This window comes from Nomascus leucogenys, chromosome 4 (genome assembly GCF_006542625.1).
Source record: "Nomascus leucogenys isolate Asia chromosome 4, Asia_NLE_v1, whole genome shotgun sequence".
Lineage (NCBI taxonomy): Eukaryota > Metazoa > Chordata > Mammalia > Primates > Hylobatidae > Nomascus > Nomascus leucogenys.
In genome coordinates this window covers 52,852,745-52,879,249 of record NC_044384.1, presented here as the reverse complement: position 1 = coordinate 52,879,249, position 26,505 = coordinate 52,852,745, and the positions used below count along the sequence as shown (strand labels likewise).

The 26,505-nt window shown below is 40.7% G+C and overlaps 1 protein-coding gene across 1 annotated transcript in view; it reads right to left on the bottom strand.

Moving 5' to 3' along the window:
• Positions 1-26,505, bottom strand: part of CHST9 (carbohydrate sulfotransferase 9) — a 278,082-nt gene that overhangs the window by 8,133 nt on the left and 243,444 nt on the right. The window contains exon 5 of the mRNA XM_030810619.1: positions 20,610-20,647. Within this exon, the coding sequence (XP_030666479.1) occupies positions 20,610-20,647 (38 nt within the window). The remainder of the gene's footprint in view (positions 1-20,609; positions 20,648-26,505) is intronic.

Here is a 26,505-nt window from a genome sequence, read left to right as displayed (position 1 = left end):
ACAAATTCACATTGGTTTTATACTGTTGATAAGTGTTGTACACTTGTAAGACCTTATATACTATTGTGGATCCTATGGAAACTATAAAACTTCAGACTTTGATCATTCTTTCATTCAATGCACATATACTGAACTACTACTGTATGTTGTTTTAAGCATTATATAAATAAGGATGAGATAGATAAAATTTGTAGCCCTTCAAGGAAACCAAAGTTTAATTGATCTGATGAAAATAAGCAGTTTATGAAAAAAATGTGATAATTGCTATAATAAAAGGATATGTCAGGTATTTGGAAAACAAAGAAAAAAGTGCTTAATTTTTCTGGAGAGATTTTTGGGGGCAAATTTCACAAGGGAGGTGATGCCTGAGATGAGCCTGGGAAGATAACTGAGGAGCTATCAGGTGGACAAGCCAGAGATGGGAGTCTTGGGGGCCAGACTCAGATGACAGGGAGAGGCAGGAGGGATTGGGCGTCATTCCAGGAGGGCCTGGGCCGATATAAACAGTCAGACTTTACCACATATATGATGGGGATTTTCAATAAGGTCGTGACAAGATTCATGATTTAAAACAAACATTCTGGTGGCAGTGGGGAGGTGTGCCTGGGGGCAGAGGGATCTTCTGGAAGATGATTATGATTGTCTATCAGGAATCCTTAGGAGAGGAACTAAGACAAAGGAGTAAGAATGAAGAAAAAGGGAGTTGAGACAAATTTAGGAAACTGCTCAGATTCAAAGCATAAGGGTGACAGAAGTGTAAAGAATGGCTCCCCATTTCCTCTCTGAGAGGAGAAATAGAAGTAGCAGTTTTTTGGGGGGCCCTGGGGTGGGTGTGGGCATTCACTATCTTCAATTTCAGACCTCTTGAGTTTAAGGTGCCTTAGAGAGCTGGAGGTACATAGCAGGACTGAAAAGCTGGGTATAGATTCTGGAGTTGTTGGCTGGTGGAGGTGAACCTGGATTCATGGGCCTTGAAGGCACTGCCCAGGTAGTAATTTATAATATTACTCTTAATAATGTATCTTTTGTGATTTACCTTGAATCTAGATAGAAGTGCAGTTATATTTCTTCACACCATCAAGGAGACTTAATTGTCTCCAGTCATTGATAAGATAAATGACAGGAGAGGGTGGGGTGCTCAAAAGTCAGACTTTTCTGGGGACACAGGTCAGTGTGTCTCTCCCGGGTCCCTCTGTGCCACAGCTACTCCTCTTAAATCTTGATTCAAGGGCTTCAGAAGCTGATGGCATAGTTATGAGAGGGGTGAAGACTGTGACTGCATTTCCAACAGACCCTGAGGACAATTGGGAAGAATGTGAGTACGGAGTCCTAATATCCAGTGCCATCTGCCCCATCTCGCTCCCCATCCTCACCCTTTGCCCTTACACCTTCAGTTATTCATTAAACACGTGTTTTCTGAGCACAAACTGTGCTCCAGGCACTGGGCTGTGTGTTGGTTGTATAGCTAGCAAGACAGACTTGGTCCCTGATCTTATGGGGCATCATTGGGGTCAGGGTGGGGTAGAGAGATACAAATAAGAAAACCAATAATTATACTTATGGGAGGTAATGAGATGGAGAAAAAACTTGGTGCACGAAAGTGCAAGAAAAAATTTGGCACAGGAAAGCATGAAAGAGGAACCCTGGCTCGCAGGTGAGGGAGGGTATCTGGGAGAAACTATGAGCCAGACAGAATCATTTCCATTTCCTGTCTCTGTGACTTATTTCCTCTCTCTTGAATATTCTTCTCCATTTTGCTTGCCTAGTTAATAGACTAGGGCATGGAGCAAGCTGGTTTAATCACTGCATCAAACAGAAGAGTAGATACAGATAAGCTCATTTTACAGATTAAGAACCTGAGCTCAGATAATTTAAATAATGTGCCAAGTTAACACAGCTATTGCTGGAGCTGGTGTCTCAAATCTCTGTCTTAGTCATGTCTGGCTTTTTTCAGCTGCAGCATATATCAAGCAATCTATTTCTTGTTTAATGTCCATTAAATGAACTGATGTCAGGAAAGCACCAGGGATATGCCTGTTACAAGAGAGTATGGTGGTTAAGAACATGGATTTTTGAGTCAGACAGAACTGGTTATGTGCCCTCTTCTGTCGTTTTCTCTCTGGGTGACCTCGGTTATCTTATTTTGTTTTTCTGAGCTTCAGTTTCCTTATCTGGAAAATGAAGATAATAACAGCATCTACCTTGTTTGATTATAGGAAATGCCTGTAGAGATTCCTTAAAGTAAATATGTTCTCCATAAATATTAGATATTTTTATTGATTTAGGCGCTGAATACTTTTGAGCAAATTCTATACGATAAGCAGTTTTTAGGTATTTGTTTTTTATTCTGCTTTTTTCATCTCTTTCTCCTCTTCCTGCTCTCTCACAACATGTAGCAAAGTTAAATGTTCAATGGCAATAAAAATGAGTGAGAAAAAAGAGAAGGATAAGACAATTGAGAGACAGAAATGGGAAAGAGAAAAGATAAACTTAAGTGGAGGCAAAGGCAAAGAAAGAAAATAGAAGAAAAGAAATCACAGTTATGGGTAACAGGGAGGAACAGTGAACACTTGAGGAGAGTGGGCAAAGAGAGAAACTACTGAATTACAGTCTTCTCCAAGCTATGAGCTTTAAAATATTTAAACTGCTTCAACACAAAACAGCTGTTTCTGTTGTGAGGCTATTCAAGTTGATCCAAAAAGCTAATTTCTATGGTCCTCTTGGATTCAAGGATTGAAACTATGATTTTATTTGCCAGTTCTTTCAATTTTTGGATTTAATTCCTATTTTTTTTCTGCTTGAAGCCAAACAAGCTTAAAATTTGAGGACTGAGGACGTAACTTAATGTGAATGTCAAGGAGAAATTCTATTGGAAATAGTGCTCTGGTTTGACTAGACCATCAGAAGCTGAAAACTGACATAACCTTAATGTATATAAGTAGATAAGGCTACTCCCCAAGGGGTTCAATATGCTTTTATAGATTTATCATTCTATCTTCCTTCCAAGTTTTGTAGGAAAAATGAGATGATTCTTTTGTTTGCAAATTTACAGATAAATAAATCAAGAGAGACTTGTGTAATAACTTGCCCAAGGTGACTCTGTTAAATGAATGGAGAAGTCAGGAATGTAGTCCAGTTCTCTAATTCTAACCCAGTAAACATTAGTTAGCAGAATATCTTGTTTTTTTAAAGAAACTCAAAACCTTAATGAGGAGCTGCAACTTGATAAATGAAATACATTCAAAATGTTTGGCCCTCACTATTTTATTTCTTAGGTTTGTGTCTGTACATGTTAAATGTGGATGGGAATAGCAAAACCCAATAAATTATATTTGGCAGGAAAGAAGTAGAATAAGTTGGTGTTTTCACTATTAGGATTTAAACATTTCATTGGATTTTAGATATCTAATAGATTTGGGATGTGGGTCTTTAATATTTCCATGTATTTAGTTGTCTGAAATTAGTATTGGTCAGCCAGCCTCCCCTCCCCTTGCATTTCAGGTTAATGCCAACAATAATGTTGTTTTCTTTTTATGTGTGTGTGTTATGGCCATGGATTGGCAAGAAAAAATTTTCAGAGGTGAAGGGATGGCTTGCCCCTCCACACCTGTGGGTGTTTCTCGTCGGGTGGGACGAGAGACTGAGAAAAGAAAGAGATACAAAGTATAGAGAAAGAAAAGTGGGCCCAGGGGACCAGCGCTCATCATATGGTCTCTGAGTTCCCTCAGTATTTATTGATCATTATCTTTACCATCTCTGAGAGTGGGATGTGGCAGGACAATAGGGTAATAGTGGGGAGAGGGTCAGCAGGAAAACATGTGAACAAATGTCTCTGTATCATAAACAAGGTAAAGAAAAAGGTGCTGTGCTTTGATGTGCACATACATAAACATCTCAGTGCATTAAAGAGCAGTATTGCAGCCAGCATGTCTCACCTCCAGCCCTAAGATGGTTTTCTCCTATCTCAGTAGATGGAATATACCATAGAGTTTTACACCGAGACATTCCATTGCTCAGGGACGGGCAGGAGACAGATGCCTTCCTCTTGTCTCAACTGCAAAGAGGCCTTCCTCTTTTACTAATCCTCCCCAGCACAGACCCTTTACGGGTGTCAGGCTGGGGGATGGTCAGGTCTTTCCCTTCCCATGAGGCCATATTTCAGACTATCACATGGAGAGAAACCTTGGACAATACCTGGCTTTCCTAGGCAGAGGTCCCTGCGGCCTTCCGGGTGTTTTGTTTCCCTGCGTACTTGAGATTAGGGAGTGGTGATGACTTTTAACAAGCACCCTGCCTTCAAGCATTAGCTTAACAAAGGACATCCTGCATAGCCCTAAATCCATTAAACCTGAGTCTACGCAGCAGCACATGTTTCTGCGAGCACAGGGTTGGGGGTAGGGTTAACAGCATCTCAAGGCAGAAGAATTTTTCTTAGTACAGAACAGAATGGAGTCTCTTACGTCTACTTCTTTCTACACAGACACAGTAAGAGTCTGACCTCTCTTTCTTTTCCCCACACACAGGCAAGGGGGATGAGTCCATAAGATGACATGGAACAGGAGATTGGCTTGGGTGCACCAGGGGGCCAGAGACATGGGTCATCCCTGGTGATGGGAGTTGGGATGCTCCCCTGGGATGGAGACTGGAAGTGCAAGAGAGAAGAAAGTTGTTGTGAGGTCAGGAGCATGGTGGCTGGATAGATCTTCAAAGTATGAAGAACAGCTTTTGGGTCAGATCGCCCAGGTCTTCCACCTATTAATTGGGTGATTTTAGGACAATGTCATCATTCGTGGCTCCCTAGAATCAGACCTTAAGTCAAGGGTTGAGAGCAAGTTATTAATTTAGTGTTGATTCCAGGAAACACTGGCAGGAGAGTAGGGAACTGAGAAAGGAAAGGCACAGAATATAAGGTGGATTATTGAGCAAGTTAGCACAGTGGGAATAGGAGCTGAATTCTACTGAGGAGCCCTCAGAACAAATGTAGTGCGTGTCTCCCCAGAGTTATTCCACACAATTCTATCAGCTGTGGTTGAAGGTTTCTGCAGGGAGAGTTCTGGCAATTCCAGTCTGCTCTACAGGCGGGCAGGGTGGACTCGCTCAGGCAGAGTCACAGGTGTGGGTAGTTGGTTGGAAGTCTGGCTAGAGTGCAAGAGAATGTTAAGAGATGATTAAATATGGGAAGGCACAGCTAGCACTCTTACAGAGAGTCCATTAACATTCCTGAGTCTGTTTTCTCATTTTTAAAGTGGGAATTCTAAGAACTATTTTGGAAACGTTGAAATGTAAGTGAAGGCATTGGCTGGGATCCAGGACCCCAAAGGCTCTGTCTTACCACAGTAAGAGATCTCAATTCTGTCTCCCTATACTCACTCTTCTTTTGGAAGTGTCCATGGTGTATGTTTGTGTCTATGCACACAAACAAGGCTGAGAAAAGGAACACCCTACAACTAAATGGAACCCTCATCCTGTTCAGCTAAGACTGTATAGATTTGTGGGAATTCTGTTGCTCAGAGAAGGCAATCCTAACTTTGGGCAGGAGGCTTCTTTAGACCCTTTAACCAAGAGCCATGCTAAAATATCAGCTCTCTGATTCTCAAACTCTGATACTGGGAAAAGATAAGTCTTTTTGAGAATTAACTAGATAAATGCAGTTATAAAGTACCCAGTACAGTACCTGACATATAGTGTCTGCCATATAGCGGGTTTCTCCAATATGTGAATGCATCCTGTCTCTATGCCTTTCTTCTCTGATTTTCCTTAAATACCAGGCATATCATCTATAACGCTGCTTTCCCAGCTTCAGATTAAGATGACCATGGGGACAGTCCCTGTGTGCATAAGCAGTGACAGAGGTGGATGCTAATTCAATTAATAGTATCCATAGGCCAGTGGGCAACCAATGAGGGGACCTGGAGCAAGAGACACTGTCCAAGTGGGTAGAGAGTAACTAGCTCAATCAATGTGTCCATCTCCCTTTTGGGTTGTAGACTGGAAAATATGCAGAGTGGCCAGTTATTAAGGGATAGGAGGAGAGAGAGAGAGATGAAGAGAGAAGAGGAGGCACAAAAGTAGCAGAATAGGAGTCTGAGAGGGCATCTGAGTCAAGATAAGGTGAAGCTGGGGGCCATGACATAAGTGACAGTCCTTTTCCAGGAAGCAGCATATACCTGTCCCCAACCCTGCCCAAAACGCCAATGCCTACTAGTCTAAAGCCACTTGATTCCTGGGAGCAGCATTGCCATGTGCGAGAGTAGTAGGGGCACTGGCAGGAATGCATTCCATTCGTCTCACTGGATTAAGCATTTACTGGTCCCAGATCAGATTGGCCTGTGTCAGCACCTTTGAGTGAAACACACGCCCCTCTGGCTTATGTCACTTGCATATTTGACAACTCAGCTATACTTAAGGCAACTCCCCAAAGCCTGGTCTAACCCTCACTGGAGAGCAGGCAGCTCACACTCTGGCGCTACCACGTGTTACCTGGGCCCTGAGTTAGGAAGAGAGATTGCCTGTGGTATCAGATCATGCCATGGGGATTCTGAATCCATGCCTAGTGGGGTTTCTTTTCAGGATTTCATTCTGAGAAAGAATGCAAAGAAAGAATATAGAATTACACCAGCAGCAAAGCAGAAGGACAGAAGGGAAGACAGGAGTCAAGTGGGTTGTCATATGATGAGGTCAGAGTGAATAGAGCCCTAACGAAACTAAGCGAGCATCAAATGGATATTTGCAAGGTCTATGTATGCATGCATTCAGATACATTTTATCAACTTTATTTTTAGAATATTATTTCATTAACTCTAAGTTTTGAAGCTTTTTGGGGTTTCCAAAATGGGTTACCTCTCCTGAAAACAGTTGTACTTGATTCAAGATGCCAATTAAATGGGTACTGGAGGCAGCCATGGCCACAGCCTCTCCTTTTGTTCTCTTTCTTTGTGAGGGCAGGTGTAAGTTGCACTGATCCTGACCATTTGGCCTGAGGATGGAAGTCTTCAGTATCTGTACAACTTTACTCCCAAGAGATGGTGTAGAATGAGTTCCTCTGGCCATGGGAGGATCGTAGATTGGCGCCTGCCACCTGCAGCCCAGCCTCAGTAAGTGCAATATGCAGTTGGCAGAGGGGAGGGAGCTGGGGGCACGCCAACCCTTTCTGTTACTTACTGTAGGCATAGCCCAAGTCTCAGGAAGCAGAATATACACGGGATGGGGTGGGGTGGGGGAGGTGAGGGGAGCTGTTTCTTCCCCACCCATTACCTACTAGTCCAAAGCCACTTGAGCCATGGGAACAGCAATGCTAACCACAATAGCTGCAGGGACCTGGAAGGGGACTGGTGATGACATCCAACTGCAATGCTCTTTTACACTGAGATGTTGATGGACAGGAGTCTACCTAGTCTTCTCTAGAGACACACATATCATAAAGCGGGCAAGTATAACTCTCTAAACATTCCTTAGATGCTGTATCATCACCCCCTTCCCTCACTACAATTCTGTAATCTGCACCCTGGGAGGAACAAACACGTCTTATTGCACCTTGCCCAGAAATAATATCACAGCTTATGAACTCCATCTACTCCCCACACAAGGGATAATGACTGCCCACAGAAGGGGTAAGGAAGTCTCAAGTGCCGCACAGGAAATTTTCCTACGGCCTTCCATCATTTTTGGCCACTAGTAACTCACCTATAGCCAGTACTGTAGCAAGTTGAAAGTGTATGGACTTGGGTGCCATTCATCTGTAAAAACCAAAGAAAAGACTTGCACTTCTGGATTAATTCACAGATCTGTGGGAAGACCTTCTTGTCTCACCTGTGACTCATGACCATATTTTGAGATCCCCAAGTCTCTGGAGCCTGCTTCCTGCTGAGCAAAGAGGGTTGTCTTTATTTCAGCTGGCAAGAAAAGTCCATTTGTTTGTCTCCACTCTTGCCAGTGCTCCACTCTCCTTCAGTTACAGGAGACCTCCTGAAGCAAGGCTGGAGGGAGAGGCTGTGTGGTAAGAGTGAGTTTTGAATGAGTATGGACTGAGGGCTTCACATGCACCAGGTGCTGCACAGAATAATTGAATTTAATCCTCACTCCGGCTCTGACAGGTGGTTGAGATCATATCTTTATTAAACTTACTCAGCATTTTACAATGGGCAATTAATTGCTGGAGGTGGGATTAAAATCCAGTCTTGTCCAGCTCCAAAATGGCATGTCTCTCACTGCCTAACCCATGCTTGCCTCTCAGTGACATCACATCTGTAACTATAGGAGTGTTTCCTTGCTATCAGATCCAAGTGAATACAATCCTTTGTACTGAGTTACCTTGAGGTAGCCAAATGTGCCAGAGTCAACTCTAGTTAGAATGAATGAGGATATCACCCCACCTTTGGTTGCTTCAATTCTCCAATTTAAAATAATATATGCTGGGTACCAAGAACGGATGCTCTACTGAACAATCCCAAATACTTGGAATGACCAAAGTACTAGGCTCTTGCTCCTGGAAAACAATGATATAAGCCAGCACTGCCTGGACTTTGGGTCTCTCCTCAGGCAGCATAAAGCACACAGAGATTGTGATCATCTGCTCAGCTTTTATGCCAGCCTTGCAACAAATCTCCTTATCTTCATGGGATCTTTATCTTCACTTCTGCCTCCGCACTACTGTTAGAAACACATATACCGAGACTTGGTGGTTATGGAGAAATAATATCTTCACTCCATCGATGTTGGTTTTTTTCAAGAAAATTTATTTTAAATCTTGGCACTTCCACAGCTGCAAATCTGGGAGAATGAGCCAGCACTTGTGGAGCTGTGTGTGTTAGCTGGATCAGGGGTGAAAAGGGGCAAGCTGAAGGTATCTTTCAACCCCTGATAAACTCCCAGGGACCAAGGAACCTGGTTCCCATGGCTTTTTATCACCGAGATGCTAGCTCTATAATGCCATCCCCATGGTGATTTCTACATTGAAGAAGAACATTTATTTCCTGCCACCAGTAAGAGACCACCTGCGTGTTCAGTTGCAGTATCTTCAACTCCCCAGATGCATCAATAGCATTATCTTCTCTGGGCTTCTCTTATAGAACTCATTTTTAGCAAAGTCAAGTTTCCATATTCTAGGTAGTAACTTATCAGATGGATGTTCAAAAAGATGGAAGCAAAACATTTTCATGTACTGTATTTCAGTTATTTTCTCTGGGGTTTTATCACCCTTCAGGTGGTTGTCTCCAAAATAACAGGTGTCATTCTGCTCTGTTAATCAGGTTCCCCTACCTTTATCCAGGCACTTTTCTCTTCAGCGTCTTCTTCAAGGTATTTCCAGTTGCCCACCCTGAACTGTTTCAGAATGAGGAGGACACCTGGAGGAATCTACAGGTACATAGACCAATTTGCAAAAGAACCTGTGAGCCAACGTAGGTTGTGAGATGCATATCCCATATCCAGTTCAGCCCAGTAACTTGGGAAATGGGGGAGAGGTAGCTCTGAAGACCAGACTTAGTACATTTTTACCCCCATCCATGCTTGCAACTGTAAGTTGATCTTAAATTAGTACTTTTAACCAAGTCAACCTCAATCACTGGAATAGGATACCCAGCTGAAAAACTTGGGGTCACTGAATCAATCTCTTATCTGTAAGAGATAATGATGCCTACCCAATGGGGTTCTGAAAAATATGTAATACCTGACATATAGTGTATACTCACTGAATGTGGCTTTTAACCACAACCTTTATATTTTTACCAAGAGTATCATCTTTCTGCAGCAACCCTGAGAACTTCGTGCTAATCTTGTCTTAGATTGCTCATTCCTTTCCTATATTTAGACGCCAAACTCCATTCACTTTCCCCTTGAAATGTTCATTCCCATGATCAAGATTTTGCTTAAACATATTTTGTTTTCATGTCCAGATTATTATCTCAGCTGGAAGAATTAATAAGCAACACATTCACCCAAGAAGTATTTACTGAGCACCTACTATGTGCACCATTTTCTGGTGTTGGGGCTAGGGGGCAAACGACTCTGACAAGTCTCTGTTCTCAAGGTACTCACATTTATATGGGTGAAGATAGATAAGAAACAAGGAAAAAATTGGACAGACAAAAAATTTAGGTGGTGCCAAGTATGATGCAAACACTAAAACAGTAATGCAATAGAAGATGTCAGAGGGAGAGTGGGAAGGTTACATTAAATAGATGTCCAAGGAAGATCTCTCTGAGGAGAAGCTACTAGGGCTGAGATCTTGATGACAACAAGGAACCCAAGGGCTGGAAGCAGAGTGTTTTGAACATGGCCAGTGGGTGCAAAGGCCCTCACATGTGAATGGGCCTGGGCAGGTGGAAGGACAGAGGGCAAGGCTGTTGTGGTTGCCCTGTGAGTGCGAACGGCCCAAGATGGGATGAAAGAGGAGGTCGGGACCACACTGTATAAGAATATCAGATCGTGGTCAGGGCTTTGGATTTTACAGGGGTGCAGTATAAGCCATGGAGAGTTTTAGACAGGTATAGAAGTAATTTACATTTTCTTTCTTTCTTTTTTCTTTTTGAAAAGGAGTCTCGCTCTGTCGTACAGGCTGGAGTGCAGTGGCACAATCTTGGCTCACCGCAAGCTCCACCTCCCGGGTTCAGGCCATTCTCCTGCCTCAGCCTCCTGAGTAGCTGGGACTACAGGCACCCGCCACCACGCCCGGCTAATTTTTTGTATTTTTAGTAGAGACGGGGTTTCACCATGTTAGTCATGATGGTCTCGATCTCCTGACCTCATGATCTGCCCTCCTCGGCCTCCCAAAGTGCTGGGATTACAGGCGTGAGCCACCGCGCCCAGCCATAGTTTACATTTTCTAAAGCGTACTCTGCCAGCCAAGTGGCAAACAGACTCGGACGTCATAAGAGTGGAAGCAGGAGGAAACCTGAAGAGCCTAGAGAGAGACTAGTGGCTGGTACCAGGGGAGAGGGAGCAAAAAGGAAAATACAGGATACAGTTTCAGGAAAAACTTAATACCAATTTCCTGAGATCATTTCTGAACTCGAACATTTTCAGGTTCACCACATTGTGTTTCCTGCTGAATCAAGTCTAAATCACTTCGGTTTTTAAAGCCTTCCATGATCCTTCCCTGAACACTGTAGTTTTCACCGATGGTTGGCTTTTTCAAACTCCCATATGATCCATACTGTATAATTAATAAGCAAGCAAGGAATAACACACCCTCTGCTATTCTGTGCAGTGTTTCAGGTTTTTGGTCTTCTCTTTCAAGATAGAAAATCCCTTTAGAATAGGAACTCGGCTGGCACTGTCTTCCACATCCTCCATAGCACTTAGCACAGTTCTGTACACAGGGCACATGTGGAAATTGCTTATTGATTGATTAAAAGCATATATCTCTGGCATTTGTCTCTTCAGTATTTCTCTTGTATGAAGAAGGGTGATTATCTGTCAATATTCATTGCATCATTGAACCAATGTGCAATGCATTAATCATCACTGAGATAACCAGATGAGGCTTTATTGTAATCTCCTTCTATTTTGCTGAGATAATTTCACTTGCTTTAGAGTTTATGAGGCCATAAGTGGCTCCCATCTGTTGATGAACATATTTCTAAGAGTCATTTAGTCTCAAGTATGGAATACTTGAGGGGAAGTTAAATTGTAACTTTTATATTAAGTGTCATCTTAGTAACAGAACCAAAATTGGAAGCATGTGTTCAATTTTGGTTTTTCATTTTCAAAGCTTTAGGTCAGGCAAAGAATTAATTTCATTTGTTTACAAAGTAGATTATGCCTAATAAAATCTATTTTGTTTATGGTCACATTTTAATCAATCCACTGCTTTAGAAAATGAGAGAATTCTGATTGGCTAATCATTCAACATAGTAAATTACATTATTCCACATCCACAGAACACTGGTCTAATTGCATTATCCAGTAATGATGAAAATATTCCTTTTAATACATTTTGAGCAAGGCATATACCAGTGATGAAACAGGAAAGAATCTTGTTTATTCCATCCTTGTTTGATGATCGACCACAGAATATAATATAACACTTCTGTGTATAAGAATTTTTTCCACATTAAGGATAATAAAGACAAGGTAGTTTTCACTGGATCCTTACTGGTACTCTGAATTTTCACTATTTGCCCGCATTTCTTCTCCTTCCCGGAAATTTGTTTTCTGGGAAAAACAAGTGCTACTTTGTCAAATAAAGTTTAAATAAAATTGATTTCAATTTATGCACAATAAAAGGAATGCCTAGTGACCTTCTGTCTCTAGTGGGAGGTAGAAAACTCTCCAGGGTGCCTTTATTCACTCCTGAGGTTCTGGTGAGCAACAAGGAACATTACCTCTGCAAAATGCAGACATACGCAAAAGGATACATCAAATTTAAGAGAAGTCTGTAGATAGATATCTGAGGGATCTGCCTTAGGGGATGTAGACCACATATACAACACGGATTCCACAGAATTAGCCTAGTATTCACGATCACTGTTTCTTAAAACATAAGTCTTTTATGTCACCAAGCAACTTTTATCTGAGATGATGACTATTCGAATACTTCTTTTGCGTATCGCCAGAAAATATCAAGTTTTCATTTGAGTCCTTAATTCAAGTTCTTTATTACAAGAAGAAAGAATAGCATGGATAAAATTGTTTAAAGGTAGACAAAAAAAAAAAAAAACATTGTATTTTAGAATGCATATTCAAATATATTCCAAAAAGTACTGTATTTTAGAATACATATTCAAACATGATGACAAGTGGGCTCTATGGCTCATTTTGACAATAGCTTTAACCTGTGAAGTGAGTGAATGTCTTTCTACACGGAGGTGATGAGTTACTGAATACTGAATGGCTCTACTAATTGTGCTTTTGGCTATTGGAACTTGGCTACTGCCTTTTGTTGCTATGTGTTGAGAGAAAAATCTCAAATGATGATGCTGTTTTGCTAATAAAATATGCTAAGCTGAAACATTTCAGTTACTCAGTTCATCTTCTGTACAGAAGCTAGCGAGTAGAGAAGGATATGATTTGAAAAACTCAACAGAAAGGAGGAAAAAGACAAGAAAAAGATTGACTAGAAAATTATTCACGGAATATATTTCAGCAGCCTATTGGGTGTTAGCATCTTAGGTGGTGTGGTTAATGCTAATTTACATTGAGTGGTAAATTAACTATTTTTATTTTTCAGAAATGGTACATTTTCAGTACAGAGTTTCAGTATTCCATATTTTCTCACATGGGTACACATATACAATGACACTCTTATTACTCACAATAAAGAACTTGTAAGAGAGTTGTTAGAAGGAACATACTTTTCTAAGAAATACAAAGAAAACATTTTATAGTGAGTGAAAATAAAGGTTTTTACTTCAAATTCTCTTTTTATTTCCATGATATTTCTGCCTGGGCTCTGCCAAGGAAAACTGGCAGTGGGCAACGCATTATGCCAATGTATACTTTTTTCCCCTCTGAGTTTTTAATCTCTTTTCAGGTGACAAATAGTTTTCTCTTACACCAGATTCACTTTATTTTTCACTTATTTAATTAAAAAAGTAATTTACTGCTCAACAGGAACCCCGGAGTATGTGTATGCTCATCTTCATTGTTAAAACACTTTGAAAAAAGACATACCACATCATAAAAATCTGTATTCCAGAGTCTCAGAACAGACTGCGTCAGTATTGGTGTCAGAATTGGGGGGTTAATTAGGGTGGTAATAAGTGAGATCACTTAATTAATAGAACAACTTCCAGAAAAGGTGGGAGTGTAGTATAATGGTGGAGAGAAAGGAATTCAGAATGAGATACACCTAGATTCACATTTGAGGGCTGCCACTCACCAGCTGAGTGCCATTAGAAGAAAGATATTTAGAGCATCCCAGAATAGTGGCTGTTGCTCACACTGTAGATAGCGCTGGATTGCCTTATTTAATCCTGGCGTGACCACTTATGCATGCATGATTTTAGACAAACTAATTCGCCTCACTAAGATGAATCTTTTGATTTGTTCCTACTTCGCAGGGTCACTGTTGTGAGGCTTAAGAGAGATAATTTAATGTAAAATTTAGCATAATGCCTGCACACAAAAAGTTCGTCGAGCATTTAATAATAATACCAACCATTATTATTGCTAATGTCGTGCTAAATGTGGCAGGACCTGAAAAATTACTAAAACTGATTTCAAGCCTGAGTTTCCACCTGTATAAAGTGGAGATTAAAATCCTGGTCCTCACAGGGTTGTTGTAACAAAACATGAGATATGGAGCACTGAGTGATTAGCACAATTATTGATGGCAATTATTCAGAAGCATTGAGTGCTTGAGTGAGAGCTGTCTGTATATTTGATTGTGAATAGTTCTCACAGTGTTTATTCCAACCACTATTTTCTTCTTGGTGGTCATGGTTTTAAAGCATCTGAGGGCCATATTCTCAGTTTTGCTTTGTCTTGTCAATCTAGATACCTTTCCACAGGTACCCTTCACATTTTAACTTTCTTGGCTTCCAATTAAAGAGGCAAAGCCCAGCACTTTGACATTTACACTGAAGTATTTTCTAGGTAGAAGCCATCTGACCTTTAAAAAAGACATCTTTTATAAATTCTTCTTTGTTAACCACCATTAGTGTCACCACTTTTCGATGCTTTCAGTCCTTCTTTCAGGATTTTGAAAAAGACTCGTAAATTGGATAGCTTTTCTAAAAGTGCAACTCTCTCAATTCTGAAGGTAATCTTAAAAGGGAATTAGGGACATGTGGGATCTTTATTAGCTCCATTAGTGCCAAACTTGCAAAGAGAAACTATCTTTAAGTCAAAATTGTCTCCTTGAGTGCATGGCCATTTTGATAAGAATAGTGCAAGGTAATGCAATCCCACTTTAAATTTAGAAGTTGTAAAGTTCACACTACACTGAAAAGTCATCAGTGAGTGGCATTGCCATGCTTACATTAGGGGAAAGAATCAGGTACTCAAGTCTTGAACCGGGCAAACCATTTAATGTTCTGCAGGCAATATGGATATGGACATACAGGTAAAAAGAAGATCTGGATCTCGCTGCCCTTCAATTCTTTCATTTCCTGACTGTGTGACCATTATTCAATAATGACCATGTGCAGTCTTGGCTTGTTCCTTCTATTTTTGGTTTAGAATCCTTACCTGGGAGGGGAAGGAATGATACCCTGTTCCTGCCTTATAAGAATCAATGACAAAGCAGGTTTGAACATTCCGGTGTATAGGGAGTCGACTGTCTAAATTTAGCAGCCCCTCTAGCTACTAGAATAAGAATTTAGTGATCTGAAGAATTCACATTCTTCCAGCAGTTGATCGAGTTCTTATGATCTGCAAGGCCCAACGTTGGACACAGAAATGAACCAAACACAATCTCTTCCCTTTAGAGCAATACTAGGTAGTCTCAAAAATCATGTTGGGATATAAATGATTAGAATATAGGGTAGAAAATATCTATAGCAAAAGGGCAAAGAAAATAAAATGGGGTCATGGAAGAGAGTGAGATTATTCTTGGCTATGTGATAAAGGAAAGCTTCATGGAGAAGGTAGTATTTGAGTATTTGAGTTAGGTCTTATATGAGTACATTTTGTACATGAAGAGAAGGGGATTAGTATGTTGATGAAATAGTTTTATAAGGACCCATAGTTTTATATAAAGGAGTAGAATGGGAAATAACTCTAGGAAGGTGGGGAGAATCCTCTCCAAAGGAGTACAAGATCCCAAGGCTTTGTATTTCATACTCCAAAGTTAGAAATGTATTGTATGGCTTGCCATCAGAATCACATATTGAGTTTTTGAAATTGCATATGTCCGAGCAGGATCATTTCCAACATTTGTGGGGCCTAGAGCAAGAACATGGATGGAGGTCCACATACTATATGTCAAACTATTTCAAAGTGTTAAAGGAAGCTACACGCAAGACCTGGTCCTTGTTCCCATCCAAGGGACAGCTCTGGGACTAGGAGGCTTAAGGAGCCCTGCTGTCCCTCAAGGCCATCCTGCACTAGAGACCTGATTCATTGCTTGGAACTTCACAGGGGGAAGAGGATGGACCCTGGACTTAGCCTGGGGACTCGTGGGCAGGGCCTGCATCTGCCCCCATCAAGGATGGAAATGACTCAGTCCAGGTCTTCTGGTTACTGAGGAGAACAGGTTCTCCTACCTCATGTTTTACTTTTTCTGATTCCAGATTACCAGGAGGTTCTAAGCACCAATTGAAACTATACTCACCCACTCCACACCCCCTCCCTAAGCAGAGGGGAGGGCAGAAGTACAGTTATGTGGGGAACATAGTCTGCCTATATATCCCCCCACTTCAGGGGCTACTTGATGGCTATCCAGAAACTAAAGCATCCCTTCTTTCTTTGATTTCACAGGGCCCACACAGCCCGAACTCTCTCAATAAGGGAATTTCACCCTTTTATTGGTCTATCCCATTTGCCCAGATGACCCAGTTCACCTGCTATGTTCCTTTCCATATTTTGTGTGCTCTCAATTGGTCCTGAAACTTTAAAACATGAGGCAGAGAAAAAAAAATCTGTCTTTGCATGGCTGTGTTTGTGATGCTTGGAGACTCCTAAAGCCTGTGACCTTTCTTGGTCTGGTCTGAGGGTTGTGCTGTGTCTTAACCCAAGTCTAGAGCTGCTGACCCAGAATGTCTTGGGGTTGGGATTGGAGATGGGGTCTCAGGATCTGTGCTAACAAGTTTCAGGGGTGACTATAATGCCCAGTTAGGGTTAAAATCACTGTTAACAATGGGGGAGGTTTTTCTACTTAGTTTTTATTTCTCAGCAAGATGATATTTTAAAAAGCAAACTGCAGCAGAATGGAGGATGAACAGAAAGGTGGTGAGGCTAACAGGAGAGCCTCAGGAAATCACCGAGCAAATGAGACAAGGGCCTGGATGAAGCAGGGGTTATGGGTGGAGGTGAAAAGCTGGTTGGGAGAGGTCAACAGGTGATCCCATCAGAAGTGCCCAGTGCTCAGAGGGAGAGATGGAGTTGAGGATGACTCTGAGGTTTCCAGCTTGTTATGGGTCAAATTATGTCCCCCAGATATGTTGAAGTCCTAACTCCTAGTACCTAAGAATACAAACTTATTTGATAATAGGGTCTTTGCAACTGCGATTAAGAGAAGGTCATTGAGGGAAAGCCCTAAGCCAAGATGGCTGGGATCCTTATAAGAAGGGGAGGGACACAAAGGGAGGGCAGCCATGTGTCCACAGGGGCAGAGAGTGGAGTGATGCGGCTGTAAGCCAAGGAATGTCAAGGACTGCTGGCAAGCACTAGAAGCTAAAAAGAGCAAGGAAGGATCCTTCCCTACAGGTTTGAGAGAGAGCATGGCCCTGCTGACCCCGTATTCTGTATGTGAGACAATACATTTCTGTTGTTTTAAGGCACCTGTTCGTGGTACTTTGATATGGCAGCCCTAGGGACCGAATACAGAGCTGTAATGGCCTGCGCTGGTGTTGCCTCTCTCTGCACTGGGCCATCAGTGAGGGCAAGCGTTTCTCATAGACAGCACCTGTCTATGAATGTTCTCCACAGCATAGACATCCTCTGCACCAGAAACAGAGCCCCATATTCGGTGTTCCTCTTTGTTATCTAGCTGTACAAATACAAGGTATTAATTCACTAAGGGTTTCAATTATCTGCTATATAAAAAAGCATAAACATAAAAGGTTTCAATTGTCTTTTATATAATAAGGCAGTTTCCAAAAATTAAATTAGGATTTTTACATTTAGTTTTCCCATTCTTATGCTGACCATATTTTAATTTGATTTTGAAAGCATTTTTGGTAATATTTTAAAGTATTATCTTTCATCTAGTGTCATAAAAATTATTTAGAAAACCTATAGAAGATTTCATCTCTACAAGTAACATTTTTCAGATAGGAAATGATTGCAGCATTGAACTGCCAAAGAGACAGCTGAAAAAAAAATGGGTCATGCATTCATCCCATTCTAGAACAGAGGCTGCCAAGCAGTTCACTGCTCATTTTTGTCCTGTTCTCGTAAACAAGCTGCGTTAACAAGTTACTTTTAAAAAGCATACTAATTTCCCCAGTGAATTGCACAGGAAAGAATCTAGCGTTCCCTCCAGAGGAATCAAAATAAGTTGTTTGTTCTCAGAGCTCAGGTGTGGTAAAATAGCCGTGGGCTAAAAGCACAGGCCGGATATTGGCCAGCAGACTAGAGCTTCCCCTCCACTCCTGATTTCTCACGTTGGTGCACAACTCATAGCCTGCCTGATGTGGGGGGAAAAAAAGACTCGATTTTCAATTTCAATTTAATTACACAATCTATAGTGCCTAGTGGGAAGGATTTAGGGGCAAGATTAACACTCAGCGGTGCTCCATTTTGCCTTTTTTTCTGATAAAAAATACTGTATTGATTATCTAAGGTGGGTTTTCAAAAATGTTTCTCAAGAGCCAAATTATTTTGGTGGCATAGTGATTTGAAAAAGAAGGTGACTTTATTTCTTGACTTTTTGCCAGAGTTTATATAAATTAGAGGTATAAGATATCTTTTTGAATTGTATTGCCAGTGTATCATTCTTGAGAGTGGGGAGCACTTCTTTACTTGGGAGAAGAATGAATAGAAATTTCACTGTGGGATTAGAAGTATAAGCAATGATTGAATGAGACAACGATCTGTTCTGAGAATGACTATATAATTAAAATATTAAGACCTTTCCCTCTTCAGTTAAAACCTAAAGAATTTCAGTCTTATTGAGACTGAAAACCATTATAATTTTATATGGCATCAGATCAATATTTAAGATTATGAGTAAATATTTGGCATTCTATTTTGGTGTCTACATATTTTGTTAGTTTTGCTAAATGTAAAAAGAAGCAAAAACAGGAAATGAAAATCTACCCATCAGAAGTGACCTTAGTATATTTTTTGACCAATTGCTTTAGGTTGTTAAGTTAATAAGGGAAGCAGGTAGGTTGTTATATTTATAAGGAAAACAGGTCTCTTTATAAGGAAAAGTATTCCTATATGATTTAAATAAATAAAAATAGCAGCAGTAAACTTTACTGGCTAACCATTGCTAAGCCTCACCAAACCACTTGAGTACATACAAATAATTTTAAATGAAGTAATAAAGAAACTAAGGGCTGGTGTGGTGGCTCATGGCTGTAATCCCAGCACTTTGGGAGGCTGAGGCAGGTGGATCACGAGGTCAGGAGATCAAGACCATCCTGGCCAACATGGTGAAACCTGGTCTCTACTAAAAATACAAAAGTTAGTTGGGCATGGTGGCACACGCCCGTAGCCTCAGCTACTTGGGAGGCTGAGGCAGGAGAATTGCTTGAACCTGGGAGGCGGAGGTTGCAGTAAGCCAAGATTGCATCACTGCACTCCAGCCTGGTGACAGCGAGACTCTGTCTAAAAAAAAAAGAAAAAAACTAAGTTTAAAAAGCAAATGAGCTATTTGAAATGGTCAATTGATTTTGCTATTTCACAATGATGGCATTTTCAAGTATTAAGAGAGTTGCTACTACAAGCCAACATGTACAATAGTATTTAAAAACAAAATGGCACCTGGTTAAATTTTGGCTACTGAATTTGAAAAATAGTATATTAGCCAAATGGGTTGACTATTTTGAAAGCTTGATGAGTTACAGGGCATCTGGCACAGATTGGGTAAAACTAGAACTTTATTGGGATGGACTGACAATAGGAACTAGAATTGGAATTTCTTTTGGAGTCCACTTAGAAGGTTGAAAAATGCACCTTTGACTGGTATAAATGTAGATTTACCACCCTTCTCTTTGGTAAGGGTAAGTTGTAATTTATGCCATTGAAAGGAAAAAAGAAAGAAGATATGGAAATGTGTACCTATGGGTGAAACCCAAGCATATTTTTCCACAGGTCAATGTCTGCATTCTCTGAGTCTAGTGGCAGAGGCAGGGTTTGGAGAAACTGTAGCTAAGCTGGCCTGGGGAAAAATTAGGTGGGTGGGGCAAGATATGCTTTTGGGGAAGGCCTCTCTTGGTTTGTTTGTGTGGCTGCAGGTCTCAAGCTCCTGAAACAGTTCTATAGAAGGGCACCATCTACCTAGAAATACAAAAATAGATCAGTAAGAAGATGGGATAAGAAAACCGTGATGCAGACGGAAGATGCTGGCCAACTGTGAGTAGAAACAAAAGACCAGAATGGAAGATCAACTTGTGTTATATAGGGAGCCAGTTCTTAGCTGTTTGAAAGGCAGTGACTTTTAGCTGATTGAACGGAAACCTGAGAAAATCACGGAGAGTCAACTTAGTTAAGGGAAAAGTAGATGGAAGTATCTATTTGCTGCCATGATAGTATCAATGCAGAGGTCACAATAAGGTCACAGAGATACTTGCAAGTTAGAACTGGCAGAGTCTCATTAGTCTACTGTTTCCCATTTGGATAGGATGTGGTAGGGAAGGACTTGGCTTGGGAGGAGACAAAGAAAGTGCATGGTCATCTACATATGACCAAATATGTTTTTTTCCCCAGAACCAGTAATATATATATTGCTCATAGCTAACAGCGAACATTATCCCCTGCCCTTTTTACATTTACACATGTTTAATTATTAACATTGAAACAAAATTCTATATTAGAGTTTATGAGAAATGAGAGAATACCTGGTTGGTGATATGTTCCTGGATTTTTTCTGTACTCACTGAAAGAGAAAGCAAAAAGAATTTTTACATTAAAGCATGAAAATGAATAAAATGTGGTACTGATCCTGCTCTGTTTACAGTAAACACTTCCAAAGCAGTCATGGACTCTCTGAGCAAGGATTTCTATCACAATGTGGACGTTTACAACCACTTCAATAACTGGGGAATAAAAGTCAAAACCTAAATAAACTGTGTTAGGCAAAGATAACAGAAAATGGAGTGGAAATCCAATAAGGGTGATACCAGCAGAATGTATTAAACTTTCACAGATAAATGATGAAGAGATGAAAAGGACCGAAGAAAAATTTGAACAACAGCCAGTCAAAACAAAGTTTTCCAAACAATGACAACCTATTGAAGTATAACACCAATACTGAGCTCAGGGAACCCTGAGAACTGGACAAGGAGATTTGAGGTGGCAGATGGCAGAAGAGCTACTTTAAAAACCTTTCTTACGTGGGGAGTGATAAAGGCAATATTATACTTTGTTGTTATGGTATTGCCAGAGATTGAAGTACAAACCAACAGTTCTATAAATTGTATCTTGATCGGGATGAAAAACATGCAGAGTAATGTGTGACAGGCAACCAAGGGACATAAAAAATAATGATTCTAATATAATATATTTCTCAGTCATTGTGAAAATAGCCTGAAAGTGATCAATGTTATGTATGTCTTAAATAGAGGAAAATAAAATCCTTAGTAGTAATAAATAAAAAACAAATCATGAGAGAAGAAAAGAAAGAAGACATTTAGTGGCATCACAGTTATTATGTATTTGTGAACACCTCAGTGTGTTACAAACATTTTATTAAATGTATCCCTTTTAAAAAACAAACTTTAATTTTAATTGAAGTAACTGTTGAGTCACATGTAGTTGTAAGAAATAATGCAGAGAGGTTTCTTGTACTTTTTACCCAGTTCCCCTAATGGTAACATCTTGAAAAGCTATAGTACAATATTACAATCAAGGTGTTAATATTGATACAAAGAGTATTTTCCTTACCACAGGTATCTCCCCTTTTGTCCACTACACCACATCACTTCCCCTCCACCTCCATGCTGTCCTTAAACCCTGGCAACCACTAGTCTGTTTTCCATTTCTGTCATTTTGTCCTTTCAAGAATGTTATACAAATGAATCATAAAGCATAGAGCCTTTAAGGATTGGCTTTTTTCATTCAGCATACTTCTCTGGAGATTCTTCCAGGTTGCTGTGTGTGTCAATGTGGTTGGTTTCTTTTTATTTTTGATGTATTCTATGGTATGGATGTGCCAAAGTTTGTTTAGCCATTTACTCGTTGAAGGATATCTTGGTAGTTTTTAAGTTTTGACTATCATGAATAAAGCTGCTAAAAACATTTGTGTACAGGTTATTATGTGAACATAAATTTTCATTTCTCTGGAATAAATGTCCAGAAGTGACATTGCTGGGTTATATAATAGTTGTAGGCTTAATTGTTTGAGAAACTGCCAAACTGTTTTCAAAACAAGATGTCCCAAGTGATACTTACTGGTCAATTAGTCAACCAATAATAAGTATACTTAAAAATTTTGTAAGTATTCAGTACCAAGCTAGATGTCATATGAGATACAGTAGAAGTGTAAGGAGCATAGGGGAAATTGAGTGGTGATGTTCAGAGTGGGCTATTTGATGGTGTCATTGTTAGGAAATGCCTGATGCCTGGGGCCAGTCTCAGACTCGCCAGATAATAAGAATCAATTTTCTTCATTTTTTTAAGGGCAATCTCAATCAGATACTCTTGATATGTTTTGGGTTTCTTTTGTCAGTTTACATGCAGAGTGTTTAAAGAAGAGACAACATGGCTTGTGGGAAAAGCTTGGCCTTTTAAATTACAGATCACTGGTGTTTAAATGTGGGCTCCCCAAAGAAGTGACATTTGAGTCAAAACCTGAAAAATGGTAAAGGAGTTAACTTGACCAAGAAGAGTGGGGAGAACATTCAGTTAGAAGGAAGAACATGACAAGGGCCATGTGATAGGAGGGAGCATAGTGGATCCAAGGATAGAAAGGAGGACAGCATGGCAGGTGTGGAGAGGTGAGCAGGGCATAGTGTGAGAGAGGCTATACAGATAGGCAGGAAACCCCGCAAAGAAGCAGGTAGACCATTTTTGGGAAATTTAAGATCCTCTCAAGAACAGTGGGAAACTGGCCATTAAGGGGATTCAGGCCAGTGCACAGGTAGTGACATCAGAATAGCATGCACGGCCTATGTCCTGAATGGTATTGCCCAGGTTTTCTTCTAGGGTTTTTATGGTTTTAGGTCTTACATTTAAGTCTTTAACCCATCTTGAGTTAATTTTTGTATAAGGTGTAAGGAAGGGGTCCAGTTTCTGTTTTCTGCATATGGCTAGCCAGTTCTCCCAACACCATTTATTAAATAGGAAATCCTTTCCCCATTACTTGCTTTTGTCAGGTTTGTCAAAGATCAGATGGTTGTAGATGTGTGGTGTTATTTCTGAGGCCTCTGTTCTGTTCCGTTGGTCTATATATCTGTTTTGGTACCAGTACCATCCTGTTTTGGTTACTGTAGCCTTGTAGTACAGTTTGAAGGCAGGTGGTGTGATGCCTCCAGCTTTGTTCTTTTTGCTTAGGGTTGTCTTGGCTATACAGGCTCTTTTTTGGTTCCATATGAAATTTAAAGTAGTTTATTTCTAATTCTGTGAAGAAAGTCAATGGTAGCTTGATAGGGATAGCACTGAATCTATAAATTACTTTGGGCAGTATGGTCATTTTCACAATATTGATTCTTCCTATCCATGGGCATGGAATGTTTTTCCATTTGTTTGTGTCCTCTCGTATTTCCTTGAGCAGTGGTTTGTAGTTCTCCTTGAAGAGGTCCTTCTCATCCCTTGTAAGTTGTATGTCTAGGTATTTTATTCTCTTTGTAGCTGTTGTGAATGGGAGTTCACTCATGATTTGGCTCTCTGTTTGTCTATTATTGGTGTATAAGGATGCTTGTGAATTCATGACTAAAACACCAAAAGCAATGGCAAAAAAAGCCAAAATTGACAAATGGGATCTAATTAAACTAAAGAGCTTCTGCACAGTGAAAGAAACTATCATCAGAGTGAACAGGCGACCTACAGAATAGGAGAAAATGTTTGCAATCTATCCATTTGACAAAGGGCTAATATCTAGAATCTACAAAGAACTTAAGTAAATTTATAAGAAAAAAACAAACCCCACGAAAATAGTGGGCAAAGGATATGAACAGACACTTCTTGAAGACATTTATGCAGCCAACAAATATATGAAAAAAGCTCATCATCACTGGTCATTAGAGAAATGCAAATCAAAACCACAATGAGATACCATCTCACACTAGTTAGAATAGCGATCATTAAAAAGTCAGGAACAACAGGTGCTGGAGACAATGTGGAGAAATAGGAATACTTTTACACTGCTGGTGGGAGTGTAAATTAGTTCAACCATTGTGGAAGACAATGTGACAACTCCTCAAGGACCTAGAACCAGAAATACCATTTAAGCCAGCAATCCCATTACTGGATATATAACCAAAGGATTATAAATCATTCTACTATAAAGACACATGCGAATGTACATTTATTGCAGCACTGTTCACAATAGCAAAGACTTGGAACCAACCTAAATGCCCATCAATGATAGACTGGATAAAGAAAATGTGGCACATATACACCACAGAATACTATGCAGTCATAAAAAAGGATGAGTTCATGTCCTTTGCAGGGACATGGATGAAGCTGGAAACCATCATTCTCAGCAAACTAACACAGGAACAGAAAACCAAACACCACATGTTCTCACTCATAAGTGGGAGATGAACAATGAGAACACATGGGCACAGGGAGGGGAACATCACACACTGAGGCCTGTCAGGGAGTGGGGGACCAGGGGATTGATAGCATTAGGAGAAATATCTAATGTAGATGATGGGTTGATGGGTGCAGCAAACCACCATGGCATATTATACCTATGTAACAAATCTGTGTGTTCTGCACATGTATCCCAGAACTTAAAGTTAAAAAAAAAAAAGAATATCATACACAGATTTGCATTTTTAAAAGACCACTCAACTCTGGTTGGCAACTGAAACACCAACACCTCAGGGTGTCATGGGTGGCAGCAGCGCTACAAAACCTTAGTTTTGTTTCCTTTGGGACTAAGGGAAATCTGCAGAAATTGAAGAGACAAATAAGAGCCAAACAATAAAATATTCACACCCTAATAATGCAGCAGCCTACTGAACTCTAGAAAATGGACTAAAGGACAGCACGGTATCTAATAGCAGCTCTGAAAATTACTAGGTGTTTGAACTGGGGCTAGTTACTTTAATGCTCTGGCTTGTTTGCCTATCTATAACGAAGGGTTAACAATATCCACCCCTTCCCAAATTTGTGAGGATTGAATGAAATAAGAATGAATTTTGCAGGTAAAGGATAAGAGAGGGGCGCTCTAGGTAGTTGGGGCAGGACAAGTAAAGAAATCTAAGAGGCAGGTAAGAGTAGGGTGTGTGTGGGTGAATCGTGAGAAGTTCTGAGTGGCTTATGTAATACACACATATACTTTAGCAGGTGCGGGAATGGAATGTGGGAAGAGGGAAGGAGCCCAGCCTTTGGAGGTTGTGACTTGGGGTGATATTGGAGGCTTTGCAGGCAGAAGGAGGCCAGCAAAGGTCTTTCAGATGAGGATGAGGTGGCCGAAGCAGTTCTTGAGAAAGATGAGTTGAGTGGTGGTGTGGAGATGGGTTGAAGGGGTATTAGAGGTGGGTGGTGAAGACAGCAATGAGCATGTGCTGTGTCCAGGCAGGAGGGGTGAGGGCTTGAGCCTAGGCAGTGAGAATGGGAAAGGAGGGACGCCAGGAACAGGTGGTATTTCTGAGGTATGTTCTGGAGATTGATTGAATGTGGGAAATACAGGAGCAGGAAGCAAGGACAACCCTGAGGTTTTTATTAGGGAATCTGGCAGATAATAGCATTATTAAAGATACAGTGAGAATACAGCAAGACCTCATCCCTACTTTATTTTTTTAATTAGCTGGGTGTGGTTGCATGTGCCTGTAGTCCCAGCTACTCAAGAGACTGAGGTGGGAGGATTGCTTGAGCCCTTGAGTTCAAGACCAGTCCTAGAAACACAGCGAGACCCTGCTTGAAAACAAACAAACAAACAAACAAACAAAAAGATACAATGAGAGAAGGAAAAAAAATGAAGACGAAGTTAATAAGTGAGGCTTGTGCCTGTAATAAAGAGGAAGATACCTGTAGGTTGCAGAAGCTGACATGACAATTACGGCAGATCGAATAATGGCCCCCAACATGTTCACATCCTAATCAGCCTGTGAATACGGGACCTTTCATGACAAAGGGGCTTTGCAGATGTGATTCAGTTAAGGATCTGTGGATGGGAAGCTTATCTGGACACATCCAGTGTAATCGTAACAGTCCTTATAATAAAGGGGCAGGAGAGTTTAGAGCAGAGAGAAGGCGAGGTGGCAGTAGCAGCAGGGGTCGCAGTGATGCCATTGCTGAAGAGGGCTGTGAGCCAAGGACTGTGGGCAACCTCTGGAAACTGGAAAAGGGAAGGACATAGATGACTCCTAGAGCCCTGCAAAGGAACGCAGCCTTGCTAATACCCTGATTTTAGTCTGGTGAGGCCCATCTGAACTCTGACCTTTGGAATTGTAAGATGCACAAATTTGTGTTATTTTAAGCCACAGAGTTTTTGGTGATTTGTTACAGCAGCAAAAGGAAATGAATTCAAACAAGTTCTTCTGCTTTTTCTCAGCTGTTCCTCAAGGGACAGGGAGGAAAGCACAGTGCTGCTGAGTAACTGCTGTGTCCTGGGCCTAGGCGACA